At 46.2% G+C, this 22,495-nt stretch overlaps 1 protein-coding gene across 2 annotated transcripts; it reads left to right on the top strand.

Moving 5' to 3' along the window:
- The first annotated feature begins 695 nt into the window (after positions 1-695).
- Positions 696-18,780, top strand: TMEM272 (transmembrane protein 272). 2 transcript variants are annotated; one of them, XM_078656016.1, is made up of 2 exons: positions 696-729; positions 18,332-18,780. In XM_078656016.1, the coding sequence occupies exon 2, from the start codon at positions 18,362-18,364 to the stop codon at positions 18,692-18,694; it is 333 nt and encodes a 110-aa protein (XP_078512142.1). In that variant the 5' UTR covers positions 696-729; positions 18,332-18,361; the 3' UTR covers positions 18,695-18,780. The 2 variants fall into 2 exon arrangements, with proteins under 2 accessions (XP_078512142.1, XP_078512141.1); XM_078656015.1 differs by lacking the exon at positions 696-729 and adding an exon at positions 15,062-15,418.
- Positions 18,781-22,495: the final 3,715 nt, after the last annotated feature.

Genomic DNA, 22,495 nt, shown 5'->3' with positions numbered 1-22,495 from the left:
GTCTAATTTAGACAAAAAGTCTAACTTTAGCGGTAGTAAAGTTAGACTTTTGTTAGACGTTTGGTCTAAACTTAGACCTAAAGTCTAACTTTACTACTAGTAAAGTTAGACTTTTGGTCTAAACTTAGACCAAAAGTCTAACTTTAGTAGTAGTAAAGTTAGACTTTAGGTCAAAACTTAGACTTTTGGCCTAAGTTTACTTTTGTGAATCAGCCCCTGTATATTTAGGCTAACTGAGAAAAATGGCAACTGAAACATTTATCAAAGTCGTTGATTTGAGCAGAATCTATGAAACATTTGAAAAGCAAGGCTACTGCTGATGCACATTTACACTAAACGCACATTCCTTAAGTAAAGTATTGGTACTCAGATTTCAGCTGCACTGAGATGTTGTTCTTCAATAACTGAAGGTAGGAACACATTTGAAGAAAGTTTAAGAAGCAATGCATTTATTTGTGTTGGGGTATGTTCTGCAAACCTCCATTTTAAGGCATGTGTCTGTACTAAAAGTCAGCCAGTCAGCACAACATGAATACCTTAAAAAACCAAAACGCGTGGCATGAATGTTTCACACTTCTCATGTCTCACAGTATAATCCTTGTTATACTTTTTAAGTTACTTATCTCAACATTATTTTCTTATCTAGGGATGAAGTTCCTGGAACACTGCCCAGTCCAGCCATTAATTCCCTTGTATTTGCTGATAGGAGGAGTTGTTGGCAGTTTAAAGGTACTGTATGTGCACCACATGCAGTTCTTCTAACAAATATACATTGAATTTGTCTCCAACTTTGTTACATACTTGTGTGTATTAAAAATAAGCACTTTTAGAAATGCATATTAAACACTTGATATATACATATATCTATATATCTATATTTATATAGCTGTATATAGATATATATATATATATACGCTTCACTGGCTCCGTTTCACTTCTCCACCCAGAAATTCACGGCACCACAGATAATGGTATGCTTCTTTTTTCCTTTTTATTTTTTTACTGTTTAACACTAAAGTTCATAGTGCAATCAGACGGATGGACGTTCTACCCATTTCGGCTCCCAGCCTTCTACTGGATGGTAGAGTCCTTGCATTTAGGGCGTCTTTCTGAAGTGCTCTTGTGCATTACCTCCTCGTCCTGTCTTCCTCGCCACAGTAATTACCCATGAGCCTCCGGCTCCACACAGAACTCCAAGCATAAAAAAACAGCGCTCTAGTCTCCCTCTCCCTCCTCTAAGATGGCCACCAGTGGCTCCAGCCAATCCTATAAAGGGATACAGAAAGACCAACACGACCTGTTCTTTTTTTCTGCACTTCTCCAAGTGCTGTGTTCCCTGCTGGTCAGGTGAGTGGGGCTGGGGTCTTGCTTTAGCAGTCCCTTGCAGCCTCGGGTATTTATTTGGGGGGAAGTTAGTTACTATTGTTGTGTTTTTAATTGTTTGTTCCCCCTTTCTTTTGCCGAGCGCCTTGTCCAGCCTAGCGGACTTTTGGTGCTCTTTTTGTGCGGGTTCGCATGGTGTTCCCGCTTCGTGTTGGCCGCGCCTACACTTGCTGCTCAGGGGGAGGTTGTTACCGGTGCGCTCCCCTTCCGACCGCACGTCCTGCTTTTGGGACTCTGCGCGGGCGGATGTTTCTTCTTTGCCGGCACTTGCTGCCTAGCGGCGATTTGCTCCGGTGCACGTCCCTTTCCGACCGCGTGTCCTGCTTCTGGGACTCTGCACGGTCGGATGTTTTTTCATTACCGGCGTTTACTGCCTCGATACAGGTTGCTACGGTGCATGCCCTTTTCCGACCGCGCGTCCTGTTTCTGGGACTGCGCGGTCGGATGTTTGTTCTCTTGCCGGTGCTCGGTCTCTTGCCTGGGATTATTGTGAATCCTAGTATTTACAGTTGCTGAGACGCTGAAACGCTGCTTGCAGACGCGCTGCTGGGTCATGCTTACATGCCATTGACTTTTCACTCGTAATTAATAAGTTTTAAAATCGCCGCTTACTGTTGTGGATGAATAATATTTGCACGGTATAATTGTTTTTAATACTTCACCACCGCTTACCTCCCCGGTCCACCGCAGCTTGTGCTGTTTGTTGTGGAGGGAGTGTCTAAACGCGGTACAGTGGGAGCCCTTTCACCCTCACTTCCGGGGGCCATCTTGGAGTGCTGACGGTCTAGTGGTTGTACTAGGACCATTAGCAGCCTCCTATTTAGGGCGAGCATTTCCTGCCGCGCCTGAATCCTAGTATTTACAGTTGCTGAGACGCTGAAACGCTGCTTGCAGACGCGCTGCTGGGTCATGCTTACATGCCATTGACTTTTCACTCGTAATTAATAAGTTTTAAAATCGCCGCTTACTGTTGTGGATGAATAATATTTGCACGGTATAATTGTTTTTAATACTTCACCACCGCTTACCTCCCCGGTCCACCGCAGCTTGTGCTGTTTGTTGTGGAGGGAGTGTCTAAACGCGGTACAGTGGGAGCCCTTTCACCCTCACTTCCGGGGGCCATCTTGGAGTGCTGACGGTCTAGTGGTTGTACTAGGACCATTAGCAGCCTCCTATTTAAAGCTCACATGGAGCTGACGCGCAGCGGTAACGCGCAGCGGGCGCGCCGTAGTTGCGCCAGAGGTGAGCCAGAGGTGAGCCCATCTTTGCCCATCCGTGACCATCCGGGGCCTGGGGCCAGAACCCCTGGCCAGAATGTGGTCTACCTAAGGGGCGACTTACTGCAGCTTAACCTAGGTAAAACCCATCTGGAGCCGGACTTGATACATCGGCTGGGTAGTGAGGGTCTGCTGATATCACCGAGGAGCTTTAATGAGCGACAGCGCTCTTCTAATGTATATACCTTGAGTTACGGCCTTTTGAACACCCGCTCTTTGCAGAGCCATAGGCTGGAGGTTTTCACCCTTCTGGAAGGCGGGGAATTAGACGCCCTCGCAATAACTGAAACATGGTTGGAAGAGTGCTCAGCGCCGGACCTGGTGGCGGCTCTCCCAGATAACTATTTGGCCATTCACTTTAATAGGGAGGGAAAAAAGAGAGGAAGAGGAGTAGCACTTCTATATCAGTCATGCCTCCGTGCCGATAGGTTCCTCGCCGAAACCCTTGGAGGGGCAGAGGTCATGGGGGTCAAGCTCAGGAGGGGAGCGGCCTGCGTGGTGTTCTTGGTGGTATATCGGCCACCCTGGGCGTCGCCGGATTTTCCCACTCTTTTCTCGAGATTGGTCCAGGACCTGTGCACAAGATATGACAAAATGGTGATCCTAGGGGACTTTAATTATCATTGGGAAAAATCCCCAAAAGAAGGACAAGCATTGCAGATCGAGGAGGCGTTTTCCTCCTTGGGTCTCACTCAACAGGTCAAGGGACCGACACATGAGAAAGGTCATGTGCTCGATCTAGTCTGGACCACCATGCCAGTCCAAGGCACTACGGAAATTCTCCCTTGTGCCTGGTCTGACCACTCTCTAATAAAGGGCAGGCTCATACTGAGGGGCCCTCTGTCTAAATCTGGGGAGGGTTGGATAACGGCCCGCAAATGGAAAAACCTTGATGGGCAAAAATTGGTGCACCTCTTAGAACACCACCCTCCAGCTAAAGAGCAGGATGTCAACGTTGATGCACTATGTGGACACCTCCAGCATAAACTGGGGAGTGCCATTGATGCGCTGGCACCACTCCGTAGGATGAAGAAGGTGGTGAGAGGAGCTGGGGCGCCTTGGTATAATGACTCCCTAAGGGAGATGAAACGTGGGGTCAGGAAGAAGGAACGGGCTTGGCGTAAAAAATATGACGCCATTCCCAAACAAGAATATGTTTCATCCTTAGCCCAGTATAAACTAGCCATACAATCTAGAAAGGCTGTCTTTTTCGAGGAAAGAATTGCTGCTGCAAGAAATCCGCAAAAAGAAATCTTCCGGGTCCTGGCAGAGCTCAGGGTGAACAAAGAGCAAAAGCCTGATTTCACTCAAGAGGACTGTCAGAGGTTTCAAGACTTTTTCGTAAAAAAGATATCCGACATCTTGGACGAAATTGCGGAAACTGCACCCCTCGAATGTCCTCGCCCACCTGACCTTGCTGCCTCTTTGAACATCCCACCACTAGTGGAGTTCTCATCCATCTCTAAACAGGAACTCTCTAAAATCCTAGGCCGTGTTAAATCGGGTTCCTTGGTGGACCCTTGCCCTCCAGACATTTTTAAGATGGCAATGCCAGGAATAGAGGAAGAGGTCCTGCATTTATTGAACACCTCTCTTCGCACAGGTCAGATCCCTCTAGCTCTTAAGGAGGCTCGTCTGATCCCCTTACTGAAGAAACCGGGTGCAGACATAAAATGTCTGAAAAATTTCCGGCCCATCTCTCAGTTGCCTTTCCTGGCTAAAGTGGCTGAGCAGCATGTGTTAGCTCTACTATCGGACCATCTAGAGAACAACAACCTGCTGGAGACCAACCAGGCAGGGTTCCGTGCTAATCATAGCACGGAACTAGTTATGCTATCTATTCTAGATGGGCTAAGAAAGCGGGCTGATGTAAAAACACCGAGCGCCCTGATACTATTGGATCTCTCCGCGGCGTTTGATACCGTGTGTCACAAACAGCTTCTGTCGCGGTTGAGATCCTTAGGCATCATGGGTACAGCACATGCATGGCTCACATCATTCTTGCAGGGTAGGACACAACGAGTGCAGTTGGGTGACCTACTTTCCACCTCGGCCCGATCACCTGTGGGGTTCCACAGGGCTCTGCCTTGTCACCCCTACTCTTCAATATCTACCTACAGCCACTGATTGCCCTCCTGAATAGGATGGATTGCCTAGTGTATAACTATGCCGATGACACCCAGATAATCATCCGGTTGGATGATGGTCCGGGAGCCGTCACTAGGCTACAGGACATATTGAAAATCACAGTAAATTGGATGTCCGAGAACTCTTTGAAAGTTAACCCAGATAAGACGGAAGTGTTGCCCATCTCCATCTCGGGCAACCCTTGGAGCGAGAAATTCTGGCCTAAAGAACTGGGCGTACCACCAAAACCGGCAGTTGCGGTTAAAAGCTTAGGCCTACACGTGGACAATAAATTGTCCATGGAAAAACAAATCACCACTGTAGTAGGCACTTGTATAGGCCTTTTAAGACAACTAAGGAAGATCTCTGCCCTTCTCTCATTCCCCACTCTGAGACACGTGGTTTCAGCCACAATTTTGGCAAGGCTGGACTACGGAAACTCCCTGTATTTAGGTTTGCCACAGCGGCTGCTGGACAAACTACAGGGAGTGATGAATGATGCTGCCAGGCTGATTTTCAAAAAACCCAGGACCGCTCATGCCTCTCCCCTGATGCAGGAGCTGCACTGGCTCCCAATTCGTCAGAGAATTGTCTTCAAGGGGCTGTGCATCGCTCACAAGGCTCGGTATGGCAAAGCACCAAAATATCTGAAATCCCGACTATCCCCCTACACACCGGGTAGGACTTTGCGCTCATCGGACGCCACTCTTCTGTCTCAATCCCGCTTCAAATTGACCACGGTGGGGGGTCGTGCGTTCTCCAACACGCTCCCAGCTTTTTGGAACAAACTGGACCCAGAGCTCAGGAAGGAAAGTAACTTACTCTCCTTCAGGAAAAAACTAAAAACTGTACTATTTAGACAAGCATGGAGCAGACCTTAGGCGTGCAGCTGGTTTCAAGTGAATGTAAAATCCTATCACGTAAATTTGGACAAACAGCGCTTAGAGACCCCTGTGGTTATAACGCGCCATATAAATTAAATAAATAAATAAATAAATAAATTGTGTCTCGGCTGGATCGGAGTATGGAGATTCCTAGATGGATTTTTTTTTTCCAGTCTGGGGCCTCATTGGCGGTGGATCGCGTTTCTTCCTGGTTTTTTTGTGCTTCCTTAGGGGGCGTGTCTATGGGCGTGTCTTTGGTTGCTTGACGACCTGCTGGCTATTTTTAGGGGATCAGGTGTTTTCTATCCCTTACTATCAGTTCTTTGCTCATGTCTGGTATCATGGAGAATGTGGTAAATTCTGCGGTTGCCGCTGCATTGCATGACAGGGTTCATGTTCCTCCTGACAGGGGAGAGGAGTTGGCCTCACGGCTAAGGCGCTCGACCGCGGGCCTGGGGATCTGGGTTCGAGTCTCGGTAACGACGCCAAAACCTCCTGTGATTCTGGGCAACTTACTTAATAAGTGCCGACCTTATGGAAGTCCTATGTCACATACGCAAGTTCTTGATTTTCCCTGAATCTGTGGTTCCTATGGAGGTTGAATTATTTCGCAGTGTCAGCGTCCTGAGCCTGATTCGTTGCCCCTTCTTTCTTCTGTGTTGAAGGTGTTGGAAACTGAATGGGAGGATGTGGCCAAGGGTTCCTTTCCTCGTTTCCTGTATATACGGTATCATCTGCAGGATTTTTCGGTAAACATTGCTTCCTCGGTCACGGTGGATTCCTTGATGGCTGGTATGTCGTATCATGGGATGGTTGTTTGGGAGGATTCCTCGCCTACTGACCCTGTGGATCGTGAGGTGGATGGTACGGTGTAGCGCACTTTTGCAGCGGCTGCTTTCTCCATCCGGGCTGCGGCCTGTTCTTAATATGCCGTCCAGTCTTTCCTTACGGATTTTCAGTGTTTGGCTGTATTGTTGGACCAGGGGATAGATGTCTCTTCTACTCTGGCGTTAATGGTACATCATGATTCTTTGGGGACGGCTGCTTCGGCTGCTGGGTCTTCTTTCGCTGCATGCAGGCTGTTGTGGCTCCGGTCGTGATAGGCTGATGCTGCACTGATGGGTCTACCGATGTGCATCCATTTCTCTGGTGTGTGCCTGTTTTGCTCTCGATTGGGGAATTTGTTTCGGTAGACGGCGGAGGCCCGTTTGCTTCTGGCTCCTGAGCGTTCTGGCCGCTTCTGGGCTTTTTGGGTCCCGAAGATCTTTTGGTCCTTCGCGGAGGGTACGTGCTGGTCAGCCCTTTCATGGGATGGGGCATGGCCGGGGTGCTTCTTCCTTTGCCAAGTCCCGGTTCTCCGGAGATTTTAGCTCCTCCGATCCCACATTCCAAGTCCTGTCTGGGTCGCTCCTGGAGTGTTTCCGGTTGGGGGTCGCCTCACTTGCTTCTTGGACTCTTGGCACGAGTCTGGGTCAGATCGGTGGGTGCTGCAGGTGGTATCCAAAGGGGTTCATCTTGGATTTTCCCTGTCTCCCCCGGCTGTTTCGGGTCCTCTCCGTGTCCCAGGGTCCCTCTTCTGCGGGTGGCTTTTTTGGAGGGTGTCGAGTCCCTTGTTCTGTGGAAAGCCGTGATTTATTTATTTATTTAGAGAGTTTTATATAGCGCGAACTTGACCCTTGGGTATCAGAGCGCTTCACAGACAACTATACATTCTGTCGATATGTGATTCACATAACATAAACATTATCATATAATATCATAGTGAGGTAGATCAGTGTCGAGTGGCTTAGTTCACATAACATAGTATTACAATATTATAATGAGTGGTAGATAAGTGTTGAGTTATACAGTAAATATTTCCCATTGTCATGAGCTAGGTTAGGTGTTCGTCGAGGTATAGCAAAGGAAAAACCTAGAATAAATAGTGCTGTTCTGTGGTAATGTACTTACATAACGTACACATTGCCTCATAATATATTGAGTGAGGTAGAAGTGTCGAGGCTTAATTCCCTTAAACATACCATTACAACTTAATATATTGATTGAGGTGGATAAGTGTAGAGCTCTATAATAAGTCTTTCCCGCTGGGATGCGGAGGTATAGACCGAATAAATATCCTGGCATATATATATACTACGATTTGTAAGGGATAGTCTGTATTCCTGTTCAGAATGTTCTACTTTGTTCTTAAACAGTGTATTCTTCCTCCCGGTTCCGGGACTCAATCACCTCCAGTTCTCGTGGTGTCTTCATTATGTCAGGAACTTACTAATTAGGAAGATCTTAGTTTCTCGTTTGAATGTTGATGTGTTTGTAATTTTTCTGATATTTGGCGGGAGCGAGTTCCATGTTCTGGGGGCTGCCCCTGTGAAAGCTCTGTTGTACGTTTTCTTTTTCCTGAAGATGGGTGGTTTCAGCATTAGCAGATTGGCGCTCCTTACCGGCCTTCCTCCTCCAGACAGCTCGATCTTCTGGGCCAAGTAACTAGGTGTTCTGTAATGAAGGGCTTTGTGGGTGACGCATGCCATTTTGAATTGGATTCTGCCTTCGTACGGTAGCCAATTTAAAGATTTTAGATGCAGGGAGATACGGTCGAATTTCCTCGATCCGGTTAAAAGTCTTGCTGCCGCATTGAGGCATGCTTTCAGCGGAGCCGTGGATATTTTTGGAAGGCCTGCTAAGGTTGTGCAACCGTATTCAATCCTTGAGATTACTAGTGATTGTATTGCTAGTTTGAGATCTGCCGGTGAGATAAATGGTTTCACTTTCCCTAGGTAGTTCAGGTGAAAGCGAGCATTCGTTGCCATTGAGTTTATGTGCGCTTTCATGTCTAGGTTCTTGTCTAATGTGATTCCTAATGATTTCGCTGAGTCTACTAGCGTAGGGGTACAACTTAACGCTGTGATCAGTTTGGTCCATTCTTCCGCTTCAGAATATTTCTTAGGAGGTGGGATCAATAGGAATTCCGTTTTTTGTGCATTGAGCTTCAGGTGATTACTTGTAAGCCAAATTAGTGCCTTTTTTAATGCCTCATTCATTAACTTGATGTCTTCCAGGGATTCTATCTTGATGTATATTTGCGTGTCATCCACGTACATGTGATAGGCTATGTTAGCGCTTCGGAGGATTTCTGTCAGAGGTTCGACGTACAAGTTAAAAAGAGAGGGTGATAGTGTCGATCCTTGGGGAACTCCGATTGAGTTCGGACATGATGTGGATAGTGTCTGATTGACCCAAAATCTTTGTGATCTGTTATGAAGGAAGGATTCAAACCATTTCAACACCGTTCCCGTCATTCCCATCCTGTTGTGCAGTCTTTCAAGTAATTTTTCATGATTTACCGTATCGAATGCCGATGACAGGTCAAGAAGGACTAGTAAGCACGTCCTATTGCGGTCAAGGGCCTGTATTGCGTCATCGACGATATGTAGGATCGCTGTTTCCGTGCTGTGTCCTGTTCTGAATCCCGATTGACAGTCGTCCAGTAACCTAAAATTTGCAATGTGTTGGCTCAGTTGGTTTTGTACGCATTTTTCGATTAGTTTGGCCATTAGTGGGATATTAGTAACTGGGCGAAAGTTGTTAGGATCTGCTGGGTTCACTGTTGGCTTCTTGATGATGGGGACAACTTGTCCCATTTTTAAGCAGTCTGGAAGGATCCCTTGTGATAGGGAGGCGTTTATTATTTTTGTCCATATTGGGATGATGATGTGGTTTATTTTTTGTAGACATTTGGCAGGGAGTGGGTCATTATAGTGGTTATTCGGTTTGATTTCCGTTAGTGTTTCGGCTATGATGGTCTGGTTATATAGCTCAAAGGTATCCCAGTGTGCTTTGTTTTTTGCTTCATTGTGGTTGAGTGTCGGTGTGATAATGGTCAGACTTAGTGGTTGTTTGTGCAGATTGTCCGCTGCCGTCTTGAGCTCTATTTTCAACTTGTTGGCCTTCTCAGTGAAGAACTCTGAGAATTCTTCACAGCTTAGCTGCGTTTTGGTGGTTTCTTGGGCCGATTTTGCTAGTTTGTTGGATTGCTGTTTTAAAATTTCAAATAGTTTCCGTGGTCTGTTTTTGGCGTTGTCCAATTCTGATCTAATATATTCTTTTTTGGATCTAAGGATCTTTTTGTTGTATTCGTTTCTGATTTTTCTCAGTGATTTAAGTTCTGGTGTTGCCGGGTGGTCTCTCCATTTTCTTTCGGCCATTCTTAGTTTCCTTCTATCCTCGTTCAATGACTCGTTAAACCATGGGTTCTTGTCCTTTTCAGAGACTCTTTTCATTTTTAGTGGCATGGTGGTGTTAACTATTTTTGTTACTGTTGTAGTGTAGTGTTCTGTTAGCTCATTCACATTCCTCAGGCTGTTAGGTGGCTTCAGGTCTTTCTCACATTCCTCCACTTATCGCTCCACAATTGGCTCCTTCGTGTCCCGTGACCACTTTTTACGTTTAACGGGCTGTGCTGTCTTTCTCCTTTCCATTGTTGGAATTAGGAAGATGATGATATGGTGATCCGACCAGTCGCATGGCGTAACGGATTGGACCAATATGTTCTTGTTCCTTGATAATATCCAGTCTAGCGTTGCTCCTTTTGTATGTGTTGGTTGTGTGCAAGCTTGGGAAATATTTAGCTCAGTTAGGAAGTCTTTTAGAGCGATGATCTGTTTGTCTTTCTTGTCTTCCCAGTGCAAGTTGAAGTGGCCCAAGAATATGTCGTTGGAGTGCGTGTTATTGCTATCCGTTATAATCTCCATTAGCTGGTCTATGAAGGTTTCATTCTTTCCTGGGGGGTGATACAAGGCGTGTAGAGTACATCTTTCATTGTCTATTGATTTTATATTAAACCCTAGATATTCGCAAGATTCCGGCGGATCAGATTGAATTTGTTTGATTTCTATGTCTGATCGGTGGATGCAGGCTATTCCACCACCTATCTTCTTTGGTCTATCTAGTCTCACTATGTTGTATTGTGGGGGCACTAGCAGATCCATGCAGGGAGACGATGTTTCCGACAGCCATGTTTCTGTTAGGATTGCTAGGTCAATTTCCATGTTAATGATCAATGCAGCGATGTTGGACGAGTGTTTTACTGCAGATCGGCAGTTGAGCAGTAGGCATTTCAGATGTTTATTTGTATTGCTCTGGTCCCTTTCACTCAGGTTGGTGGATAGCTGGACTTGTTGTAGGTTGGTAAGGTTTGGTTTCGTTATCTTATGTTTCGCTGTTCTATTTGTGTCAATTGGTACAATTTGGATTTTCTCACCCCCATCGCATTCTGTCGGCTCGTAAGTTTTTAGCAATGCAAGTGTTTCTTCTTCTGATATGTCCCTAATGTTTCTGTCTGGTCTGCCGATCTATTAGTGGTCCGGTCCTTTCCTTCTTATTTCCTGGCGTTTTCAGCATTAATTCTTGGATGCGTTCAACTTTAGATTGTGTGCCTGCTGTGATTTCTAGTATCTTTGCCGTTGTCTTCAACATGTTTTGGATGTCATGTGCCATGTTGTCAATTTGTGTCTGTATTCCTCTGGTGTCTGCCCTGGTCTGATCTGCAGTATTAACAGTGTACACTCTCTCGTTTTTATCTTCATAATTTGGGTGGTTGAGAGGCGCGTTTTGATTCCCGTACCCGACGTTCTCTGAGGGTTTATTCTATCCTCTTCCTGGTGGCATTGGGCGAGGGGGTTCTCGGTCATGTGAGGATTTGTTTGGGTATATGCTTTCCTTCCTGTTCGGAATGGTTTCCCTCCGGGCTTTCCTCCCTCTGATCTTTCTTGGGGATTTTCTGGACTCCTTTGTCTTACAGGTTGCTTCTCTGCATGTGCCTGTTCGCCCGGATTCTCTGAGTTTTTCTCCGTTGCTGCATCCTGGTTTGTCACTCTCGGTTCCTGGTATTGCTTTTTGGCCTCTGCTCTTCGCCCATGGTATTTTTCGGGTTCTGGCTCCTCTTATTGGCCATTTCCGGGGGGGGGGGGGGGGGGGGGGGGGCGTTGGTGTTTTTTTCCATGTCTGGTCGTTACAATTTTCTACTTCTTCTCTTTCGTAGGCGGGGTTGCATATCCGGATGCTATGCCGTGTCCTGGAGCATCACGATTTACTGGTGAATGTTCCGTGGTCATCCCTGGTTCCGTCGCGGGTATTGACTTTCTTTGGGGATCTGTTCGGGACTCAGTTGGGGTTGGTGTTCCTGCCCCCTGATCGGTTCTGTCCCTGAGTCTGCTGTGCGGTCCCTGTTGTCTGGGCCTTCTCCTCATGTGTGCCTGTGGTTGCGGGTTCAGGGTCTGATGTCTGCATCTTTGTGGGCCGTGCCATGGGCTCGCCTTCACATATGCCTGTGGGTGTCCCGCACTTTGTTGCGTTTGGAACCCCTGTTCCCTAGATGTGGTTGTTTTTCATCCCTGTGTCCCCGGGGGTTAGGGTGGTCCTGGTGTGATGGTTGCCCGAATGTCGTGTGTCCAGGGGCCGCCCGTTTCTGGTTGTTCCCTCGCAGGTTCTCACTGCCGATTCCGGCCTGCTGAGGTGGGGTACTTCTCTGGGGGTTTCTATGACTCGGGGGTTTGGCCTCCGGCGGTGTTGTCTTGTTCTTCCGACTACGAGAGGCTGGGTCCTTCCTGTTGGGTCTGTTGACCTTTTCGGATCTCCGCGGGGTCACCGTGTGTGGGTCCGGACGGACTCTCACGTTCCCTCGGTTGCCTCGGCCATCGATTTGTTGTTGGGCGGTGTTGAGCCTGGCGTCCCTGTTTGGGCTTTCCCTGACTGGTCGGAGTGCTTTGTGATGGATTGTCTGAACCGTGTGATTCCATCCATGGGGTCTTTGTCCCTGCCACACTTGATGTTCAGATGGTTGCGGTGGATGTTTGGGTCTCCGATTGTAGACCTCTTTGTTTCCCGGGCCTCGGCTGCATTCCGCTGTTTTTACACGTTTATGCCTTGTCTGGATGCTTGGAGTGTGTTCGCTCTGTCGTTTCTTTGACTGTGGGGCCTGTTGCGTGCCTTCCTCCTGTTCCCCTGATTCCGTGGGTGTTGCGGGTGATCAAGTGGGGGGGGGTCGTTTGTCCTTCTGGTTGCTCCGGGGTGGTGCCATCGTCCTTGGTATCCCCTATTGCTGGAGTTGGATGTATCTCCGGGCTGGACGTTACCATTCGTGCCTTATCCTCTGTTGGGTCCTCTTCTGCCTCTGCCTGTGTTCCGGTCCCTGGGTCTGCGAGCCTGGCTCTTGTGAGGGGATCGCTGTTGCGTGCAGGTTGTTCTTTGCGGTAGCTGGCGTCATTCAGCAATCTTGTCGGCCTTATACTCTTCGGTCCTACGCTGAGCGTTGGGATATCTTTGCCTCTTGATGTCTGTGTCACAGGCTGTCGTTGGCTTCTTTGGACCCTGCTCGGATTCTGGATTTTACTTGATGGTTTCATTTTGGGCTTGACCATTTCCGCTCTCAGGGCTCTATGGGCCGCCGTTCGGGCATTTCATGTCCTGCCTTTGGTTCTGTTTTCTCCTTTGGTGGCTCGGCTTTTTGAGTCGCTTTCTTTGCCACGTCCCAGTCCTATCTTCTGTTCTCCTCCTTGGGACCTTCCTCTGGTATTGCGTTCCTTGCAGTTGGCTCCTTTCGAGCCTTTGGAGTCGGTGGGCCTGGGGTTCTTGACACTCGAAGTGGTGTTTCTTGTGGCTGTTGCATCTGCCAGGCATGTGGTGTGCTGGGTGCCTTCCTGCGGTCTGCTCCATTTTTGGTCATTTTGTCTGATCGTGTGGTCTTGCACCCTCATCCTACGTTTTTCCTAAGGTGGGTTCTTATTTTCACCGTTCTGCTGCTTGGTTCTTCCGATTCTTTGTCCTGCTCCTTCCTAGGCTGAGGATTGCCTTCTCCACCTGTTGGATGTGCGTCGTGCATTGTTGGTTTCTTTATCACACACTTCTTCCTTTTGTACGGTTGACAATTTGTTTGTCAACTTTGGTTTGTCTCGTCATTGCCTGAAGCCCTCCCTGTCCGCTGTCAGTCGTTGGATTGAGGAGGCCATGCTGTTGGCTTATGGTTCTGTTTCTATTCTTCCCCCTCTGTCTGTTCGGGGTCGGTCCACCAGATCTGTTTCTGTTTCGTGGGCCGCTTTTCAGTGGGTGTCCATGGTGGATGTTTGCCGGGCTGCCACTTGGTCGTCCCCGCTTCCTTTCCGGTCCCGTTATCACCTTCGGATTGGGGGTGGGGGTTCTGTTTCCTTGCCTCTTCTGTACTGTCGGCTGGGATTCCTTGAGGTGTATGTTTCTGTGGAATATTGTACCTCTTGTGGTTAAAATTTGTTTCTCTACATGATTCTGTGGAGTGTTTTCCTTGCATGAAGCTGATTGCTTTGGTATCGGCTCATGGGTAATTACTGTGGCGAGGAAGACAGGACGAGGAGGTAATGCCCCGGTTACTTACCGGTAATCTTCATTACTCCGAGTCCATGTCTTCCTCGCCACAGTATAGTTTCCCTTCCATCCCGGCCCTGTTGGTGGTTTCGTGTCTGCGGCTTGGTTCTTCAGGTCGTGTTGGTCTTTCTGTATCCCTTTATGGGATTGGCTGGAGCCACTGGGGGCCATCTTGGAGGAGGGAGAGGGAGACTAGAGCGCTGTTTTTTTATGCTTGGAGTTCTGTGTGGAGCCGGAGGCTCATGGGTAATTACTGTGGCGAGGAAGATATGGACTCGGAGTAATGAAGATTACCGGTAAGTAACTGGGGCATTAACCCATCATTAATGTTTACTTCATTGAACAACCAGACTGTAAGTCTTCACTTTGCTTATGGCAATCGGTGCGCGACATTTTTTTTATCTCTGTAAAGTACAAAGTGCACATTCCTTTATCAGCAAAGTTTCACATTCTGACATTTGAAGCCGGTATTACAGAACCCTTTCCAAGAGTGCCTCGACGGACCGCAGTTGCACCGGATATGGAGACAATCTGTAGGCCCGGGCCACACGTGGGTAGCCGGGATCTTGGGCAGGTCAAATTGTGTACCTCTATCAACATGAGCTATGCTTGTATAAGCCTAAAAACTCCATTGTGAGAAACCTGTTAAGCAGGACATATTCCAGTCGGGATCAGAGGTAACACCATGGCTGATTGTAAACAGTCCACAGATACAAGGTGCATAAGAGTTTGCAGAAAATTACACGCCTTGCTGAAGGGTGCCAATAACAACCACTGTTTTCAGTGACAGCGAGTTCAAGTTTCAAGAAGCCATCTGTTCACAGGCTTTGGGGTCAGCTGTGATAGGCAGTGGTGGAAAAGAGGGGCACCCAGCCCCATTCCGGAACACAGCAGCAGATCCTGAGGCGAATTTCGGGACAGACCTGCCCAGTGAAACGTGCTGTGACCCGAGGAATCTATCAGTACCATCACACATTCACTGGGGCCCGCACTGTATGTGCTTTGCTTTCAGAGGAGCATCTGCAGCTTTTATTTTGAGTTCCAGCAAAGTAAAACACAAATGGCTCGATTAAAGGGGCATCAGCACTCCTGTTTGAGTGTCATCCTGGCTGGAAGCAAGCCACATCCCAATGCCAATGAAGGAACAAACATGGGGCTCTGCACAACCCCTTTTAAAACAGTTCGAAATTTGGACATCTTCATGGAATCTAATCTGTCATTAAACAATCAAGTTATACAACATTGACGAACTTCTGCTATTGGTAACAACAGACATTGAAAAATGTGTTGCTGTTTCTTGAAGAAGATCTACTTATTCAAATCGTGAATATGCTCATTCAATTTGGAAGGGCTACGGTAATGACATATACCTTTCCTAACATGCTTATGTTCAGACAATTGCAACTAGTATAGAATGCAGCAGCATGTCTCTTACTGAGACCCCTAGGAATGCTCACATTGCCCCAGTTTTTAATGGATTACACTAGGTACCAGTAAAACAAAAAAACAAAGGATTTCTTTTAAAGTGCCAGTGCACAAAGCACTATACTAAAATAGTTCAGAATTACTTGCAAAAAAAATATTGTGCCAACCGCCATGGGGTTTTTGTTGTAGTTTTCAAAATGCTTAAACGTCTATCACCAAAACCATAACTGTTAGGTCGGGCGATAGAGCCTTCTCCATTACAGAGGATGAACGTAGGAACTCTTTGCCTCTCTGTCTGTGGGCTGGGTCCCATCTGCTAAATTTTAGGAAACTTCTAAAAATATACTGGCTTAAATCACAGAGGTAAATAAACTGAGTGTTTTGGGGTGATACTCAGAGCACCATGAAGCTTGGAACATTGCGCCATAGTCGTTCTACTATCATACCATGCCAAATTATTGTACTCAATATGGCTCAAAGTAAAAATGAGTATAGCAGTACCTCCTCAACCCATTGTCTCGTTCTACTATGTACTCTATGAGGTGTCTAACCTCTGCCCAGGCATCATGTGACCTAGCTGGAAACAATCAAAAAACGTAAAACCCTCCTATTCCCGTCCCAAAATGGTTTTGTTCTTAACTCACTTTATTAATCATCACTTGAGAGCCAAAAGGTTCACAGGAACCAGAGCAAAGGCGCTAAAAGGTTCCTTTACACAAGAAAGCAGAGAATCATGGATAGCAGTAGTGCAAGCTTCTTTCACACAAAGAAGGCTTACTTGGCATAGCCAAAAGCAGTAGATCAGATCGTTCCTCACAGAAAGCCTACAGACCTCCTTTAATGACAACAGATAACGTGCTTCACAGACAACTGCACTGCGAGTGTCTCTTACATAACAGGGTAAAGCACAGTTAACAGTGCAAGCTTCTTCAACTGACAACATGTCAGCGTGTCTTGTACTATATAGTGTCAATGGCCCCCTGAAATCCCTTCCCCTTGGTGTAATTTCCATCACATTGAACATAAGTCACCCCGCAGATGAACAATGGCCTTGACTGAACACCCGGGCTCACATGACGCTCTTGCTCACACAAGGAACAGGTGCTGCACGGGCTACCGAAGAATGCACAGTTGTATTTATATACACTATCGCACATCTGCCATTCAGACAAGTTCCGGGTTTGGTAGATGGCATGCTTTGTGATCGCGTTTTAAGAGTCAACGTTGGTATTATGGTAACGGGGGTGCTCTAGTGTTGTTCCGTAGGTGCCCACTGAGGTGCTCCGGGGCCCGGGCTCAGGCGGGACGCTGCGAACTAGTTGTGCTCCCCTCGCTGCCTGCCGGGTGCCGCGTAGCTCTTGACTGTGTCATGTCCGCTGCCAGCGCCCCACGGGGTCAGGGGTAGGTGCGGAAGGAGGCGCAGGGTGTGTCCGGTCGCTGCTATTAGAGGCCCGAGACGGAATGGGGTGAGGAGAAACGGTGGCGTGAATGAACGGTAGCAGGGGCGAGAGAGAGGGGGTGGGGAGGGGCAACGGGATGAGACAGAAGCTGAGGAGGGGGTGACAGGGTAAGAGATAGGAGCGGGTGAGGGGCCACAGGGTGAGAGAGAGGGAGGAAAATGAAACAAAACGGTGAGGAGCATGGAGTAAAGGGGCAAGGGCGGAGAAAAGGAGGAGCGCGAGGAGAGCAGGTGAAAAATAATGCGAGAAAGACGCATTAAGGTTAGAGTTAGAGGGATAAGGGACGCAAGAGGAGCCTTGAGCCCAGGAAGGTGACAAGCGAGGGGACAATCGACCAGAAAGCGCCAGTGGCCCTTTCGCCGAGATGTCATTCCAGTAGGTGGGGCCAGATGGGGTCTGATGTCTAGAGGTCTGTCGCGTCAGGCGGTCGGGGAGCAATGGCGGCCGCAAAGCTCCCCAAATTTCGGATTTGGGGGCGTGTTTTGGCGTTCTGAGTGACGGATGACGTCACAGTCGAAAGAACGCAAAAAAACACGCCCCCAAATCCGAAAGAGACGGGGCTTTATTGGAGTGACTCCCTTCTCCTCCAATGGCTAGCCTCCGTTTAGGAAGCCAGCCAATGGAGGAGAATGGAGGAGAGAGGCGGGTTCCAAGCCCCCTAACTCCAAAACATTAAATCTTCGGGACTACGCCCTCACTGCTACCCAGTGAGAGCGACGGTCCCTCGACCTAAAAAAGAATATAGGGGGCAGTGTAGGGATACCCTGACCCTCCTAGCCCTTCTGAAATTTTCACCTAACTATAATGTTACTTTAACTTTTGGTTTTCAGCAAATTTGTAAGGTTTTTTTAAAAAAGTAAAGTAAGGTAATATTTCATACCTAACTATATTATCCCTTTACCCTTTGTTTCCTTCAGTGAAGTAGAAAAAAAGTATATATATATACACACACAAAAACAGATGCACAGTGTAATATGGCAATTTTAATCTGTGAGTCGGCAAAAATTGCTTTTCTCATGTTTATTTTACAGTACAATCAGTAATGTCATAATAATCTCAAATTTGACATTTGCACGGTAATGTATAAATAATTCTTTATATATATATATATTTTTAAACACAGTCTGGTGAGACAGAGGCCAGACCTACAAAATTAGTTTTGGATTATTACTCTAGATACGTATTTTTGTATTAGCAACAGTTCTTTAAATAGGCATGTACTCAGCACTGCTGCAATACATTTAATGGGAGAGTACCAGCACTTCTGGGGAGCAAAAGGTACTTTAAATAGTGAGCACCTGCACTTCTATATTCAGTTTAAAGCACTGATTATCAACAACATCTCTTTGAAGCTGACTGTTTTTCTCTTTCTTTTCCTGTCTAGGTTTCCCTGCTACTCTACGACTCCACAAGAATGAGACAGTTGCTTTCCAAGTCTGTCATGATAGATGATGATGACGATGATGACTATCCGTGGCGAGTGAACGCTCACAAGTACTACATCCACGTGATCCTCAGCTTCTTCCTCTTCATCTGGTTCATACTGGGAAACTACTGGGTGTTTTCTGTTTTCATGCCCAACTTCATCCCTCCGTTCCTCCAACCCCAAGACTACTGTGATAAAACCTTGTACTTTTTTGCCACTGGGGTGCTCGTCCTTAGCCACATAGTGCTGTTCTTGGTCATCTGTTGTAGCAGCTGCATATATTGGCTTTCCAGGCATCGGTATACAGATGAGGAAGACTAGGGGGAACGTAGAAATGGCAATTGTTGTTAATGAAAACAGTGCAGCACATACAGTGAACCAGAGTGCGTACCCTACGGAGAGGAGAGGGGGAGAGGATGTAGCTTTGCTGCCAGTGCTGCTGACTTTGGAGCTGGGGAATCAACATCCTATTATTCCGAGCAAATCAGTTATTCTCCCTGAGCCTAAAAAAAACATAAAAACAAACAAAAATCTGACTTTGTGTAATGTATATGGTGAATCATGAAAAGCGCCCCAGTATATTATGGTCTAGTTTGCGCTTTAAAAAGAAGCTCCCAAAAAATGGGGTGTACTGCTGGAACTCACAGACTGATTCCCAAAGGTAAATGTACACATTTGTATACGTTTACATAGGGATTTACGAGTAGTATCTTTATGACTGAAGAATCGCCGCACATACAAAGTATGTGTGGAGACTCTGCACTCGTAAAGATACTTGGCCAGATGAACGACGGTTTTTAGCGTGTGCAGACGGGTCTTAGACCCGTTTGCGCACGCTAAAAACCATGGGCCCATGTACAAACAGTATTTTCTTAGTCTCAAATAAATTGCTAAATACTGTTTTGCGACTCTGTATTTGGAAGGGGCGTTCCCTTCCAAATAGCAACTCCATAGCCATGTACTAATGTTTTGCGACCACAATTGCGGTCGCAAAACACTCGCAAATTACCACCTACTTAAAGTAGGTGGTAATGTATTCGCAAATTAGATGGAGTCCCCATGGGACCCCTTCTCCCTTACAAATGCATGCACATTTGTTTTGTTAGGGCAGGCTGTGGTCCCAGGGACCAATGCCTGCCCTTAAAAAATGAAACAAAAACCTTTCATTTGATTTTTTTAAATCCATCCTGTTTTCCTTTAAAGAAAACGGGCTGCATTTTTATTTTTTTTAAAAGCTGCTTTATTTAAAAGCATTCCCAGACATGCCAAATGGGCTAGCAAAATGCGAGTGGCTCATTAATATTCATGAGCCTATCATTTTACGACCCGCAACAGTGCCCCACACACTGTTGTACATGCCGTACATAGAGAGTCGCAAATTGCGAGTCGCAAAAGCATCGCAATTTGCGAGTCGCTATTTGGCAGGTCATACATCTGGCCCACTACTCGTTAATCCCTTGTGAATAGCAAACAATTACAAACTTATACTAAAATGTAAGTTTACCTATGTGAATCAGGCCCTTAGTGAAGAAAAAATATTGAATTGATGAAAGCTTTCTCAAGTGTTTTTCAGCTGAAAGCGCAAACAGGATAAACATTCAGATGCATAGTAGGCCAAGGCTTAACATGATTGATTAATTTTAAATGCTTCCAAACTATACACATTCAAAGCGCTATGGTCTAAACCATGAAAAACGTGTTTTCGTTTGTTTCCCACAGCCCCACCATGCAACACTCAAATTATAACTATGTTAACACATAGAACAACCTCAAGGAGACACACACTCTAAAAGTAAGCAATTTTGTTCAAGGAAAGGGCAGACGCAGGCATATGGAGGTGCTGTAGGTGAAATATCTGGATATTATGAAGGATATGGATGTAGAGAATGTTACCTTCTCATTTCTATTCTCGTCCCAATATGTACGCTATGAGTGAATGTTCCTATTAGCCCTTAAGTTTCCAACCCTTTCCAAACTGTTTCTTTTGTTTATATTATTGAGGTAGACAATCTATCCATTTAAGCGAGGGCTTTTGTAGGTTAAGCTAGGGCAACCTTCGTTGTTTCTAAGGATGCTGTACCTTTTTACTTATAACTTCCTTCATAATTCTTTGATATTCTGGGACATTGAGGAATACTATTTATTTTTTCTAAGGCATTGCTTTCAGCAGGATTATGAGCACTTATCATTCTGTTGCCTTTTTCATATTTTTTGCTTCTCTTGGGGGGAGGATGTTCCCCTTTCTGAGTTCTATTTGACTATAAGGTTCAGTGGAAGGCTGACAGGGAGTGCAGGATTTTCATCCTTGGATATTTGTATGGGTCATAGGAGTAGTATCTTCCTTTGTCTCCTTCTCATCTGTTGCTCTTATACTTCCTGACACACTTTCCCAGTTAAAACTGTCGATCTGGTGTTTGTCAGTATGAGCTTCCTGAATAGAGTTGTTTCTTTTGGTCTGTAGTTCTCTACTTGCTTTTCGAACAGAAATGCATCCATTGGTCCTGTGCTCTCTTTTGGACTCCTTGAAGATTTATGTAGAGGTAGCCATTTTCTACTACTGCACCCGGTTTTGTGGAGAGAAGACATCTATAGTCGTTTGCTTTGAGTGTCCACATTTCTACTGGCCCGTGTTTTAGGATCACAACTCGCTCTCTTTAAAGCTCAGTGCCAGACAAGGCAGTGTGTGCCTGTTGTCCTTGCTACTGGGAAGGCTGAGGCCCATGAGTTACTTGAGCTCAAGGGTTCTTGGTTCCACTCAGCTGTGTTGATCTGGTGTTCATGATAATTAGGGTGCATCAAATTGGTGTTCCAGATGTTCAGGTTGTTTCATGATACAGTACACGAGACAGTACTTTTAAAGGGAGATGTGAATGAGGACTGTTTGCTTCTCTCCCTATCAGGATTGAGGTAGAATCCGGTTTACAAGTACTCTCAGCTAGGGAAGTGGTATTTCTATGAACTATTTTGACAGGAGTATCCTTCAGGGAACTTTATTTCAGCTGTCCTCTGGTCCTCCCCGTTTAAAGTTTTTATTACAGGTTGTATCTTGTCACGGTCTCTTATTTGGCCTTTGGATTTTGTAGCATCTTACCCCAGCCCAGGTACCTGTAAATGATCACCCCAAACACAGAGCTTGGTATTATGTCTTCATTCATCAGCATTAACCGTGAACTGAACATTCTCCATCATGAATTCAATGACCCACACCCACGCAGTTATGTCACTGTTCTACGGAGTCCGTCAGGAACCTAAAGCGTTCCGTCATCAAGATCTAGGCAGGTGCCTGAAATGAGAAGAATCTCATGTAATGGACTTTCGTGGACAGTGAGGAGTTACCATGTGTCCTTTACTGGTCACAACCCTCAGTGGGTCAGTATCAAAAGGAGCATCAGGCTAGCACTTCTGTTTCTGCCTTACCATCACTTCGTCTACTCTGTTGAAACACAGTATTCCACGCACAGCAGCTTCTGTCCGCATAGGTCTTCATGTGACGTGTGTGAGAAGAGTTAGTACTGTGAAGTTTATGAATATCAATAGATATCTCATTGGTCCATTGTGACAATATGGTGCAGATGGCTCTCTTAAACATTAAGGTGGAAGGGCTTACACCTATGGTAGAATGCGGAGTTGACCTGTACACACGAAGCGTAGACTGAAGAACTGATTTGAGTTCAAACTTTTCCAGTGCAGCGCACTGAATGGTCTTCTTGAAGGTACTCATAAATCTCTTGACCACACAATTCGACTGTGGCAAAGATGTGTGCTTTTCTGATGGTTGATGTTTAAACGACAAAGAAAGTCTTTAAATTCCTGACTACTGAAAGCCGGGCCATGGTCGAATTTCATAATCGAAGCAACACCCCTAGTTCCAAAAATACTTTCTAGTCTCTCAATGATCTGTCATGAATCGTGGATGACAATTCTTCCACAAGAGGAAAAAGGGAATACTCGTCAACAATTACTAGTATATGATGTTCATTGTCAAAGGTCCAAGGAAATAAATTGCAATCTTCTCGATGCATGCTTTGGGAGATCATCCATGTTCAACTGATGTGGGATTGTCTTAGATGACAAACAATTGCATAAATGGCAGAGCTTTAACTCATTTTGAACTTTTTCATC

This window comes from Lissotriton helveticus, chromosome 8 (genome assembly GCF_964261635.1).
Source record: "Lissotriton helveticus chromosome 8, aLisHel1.1, whole genome shotgun sequence".
NCBI classification, from domain to species: domain Eukaryota; kingdom Metazoa; phylum Chordata; class Amphibia; order Caudata; family Salamandridae; genus Lissotriton; species Lissotriton helveticus.
The sequence above is the reverse complement of the archived record's forward strand: the minus strand, read 5'-3'. Positions and strand labels throughout refer to the sequence as shown.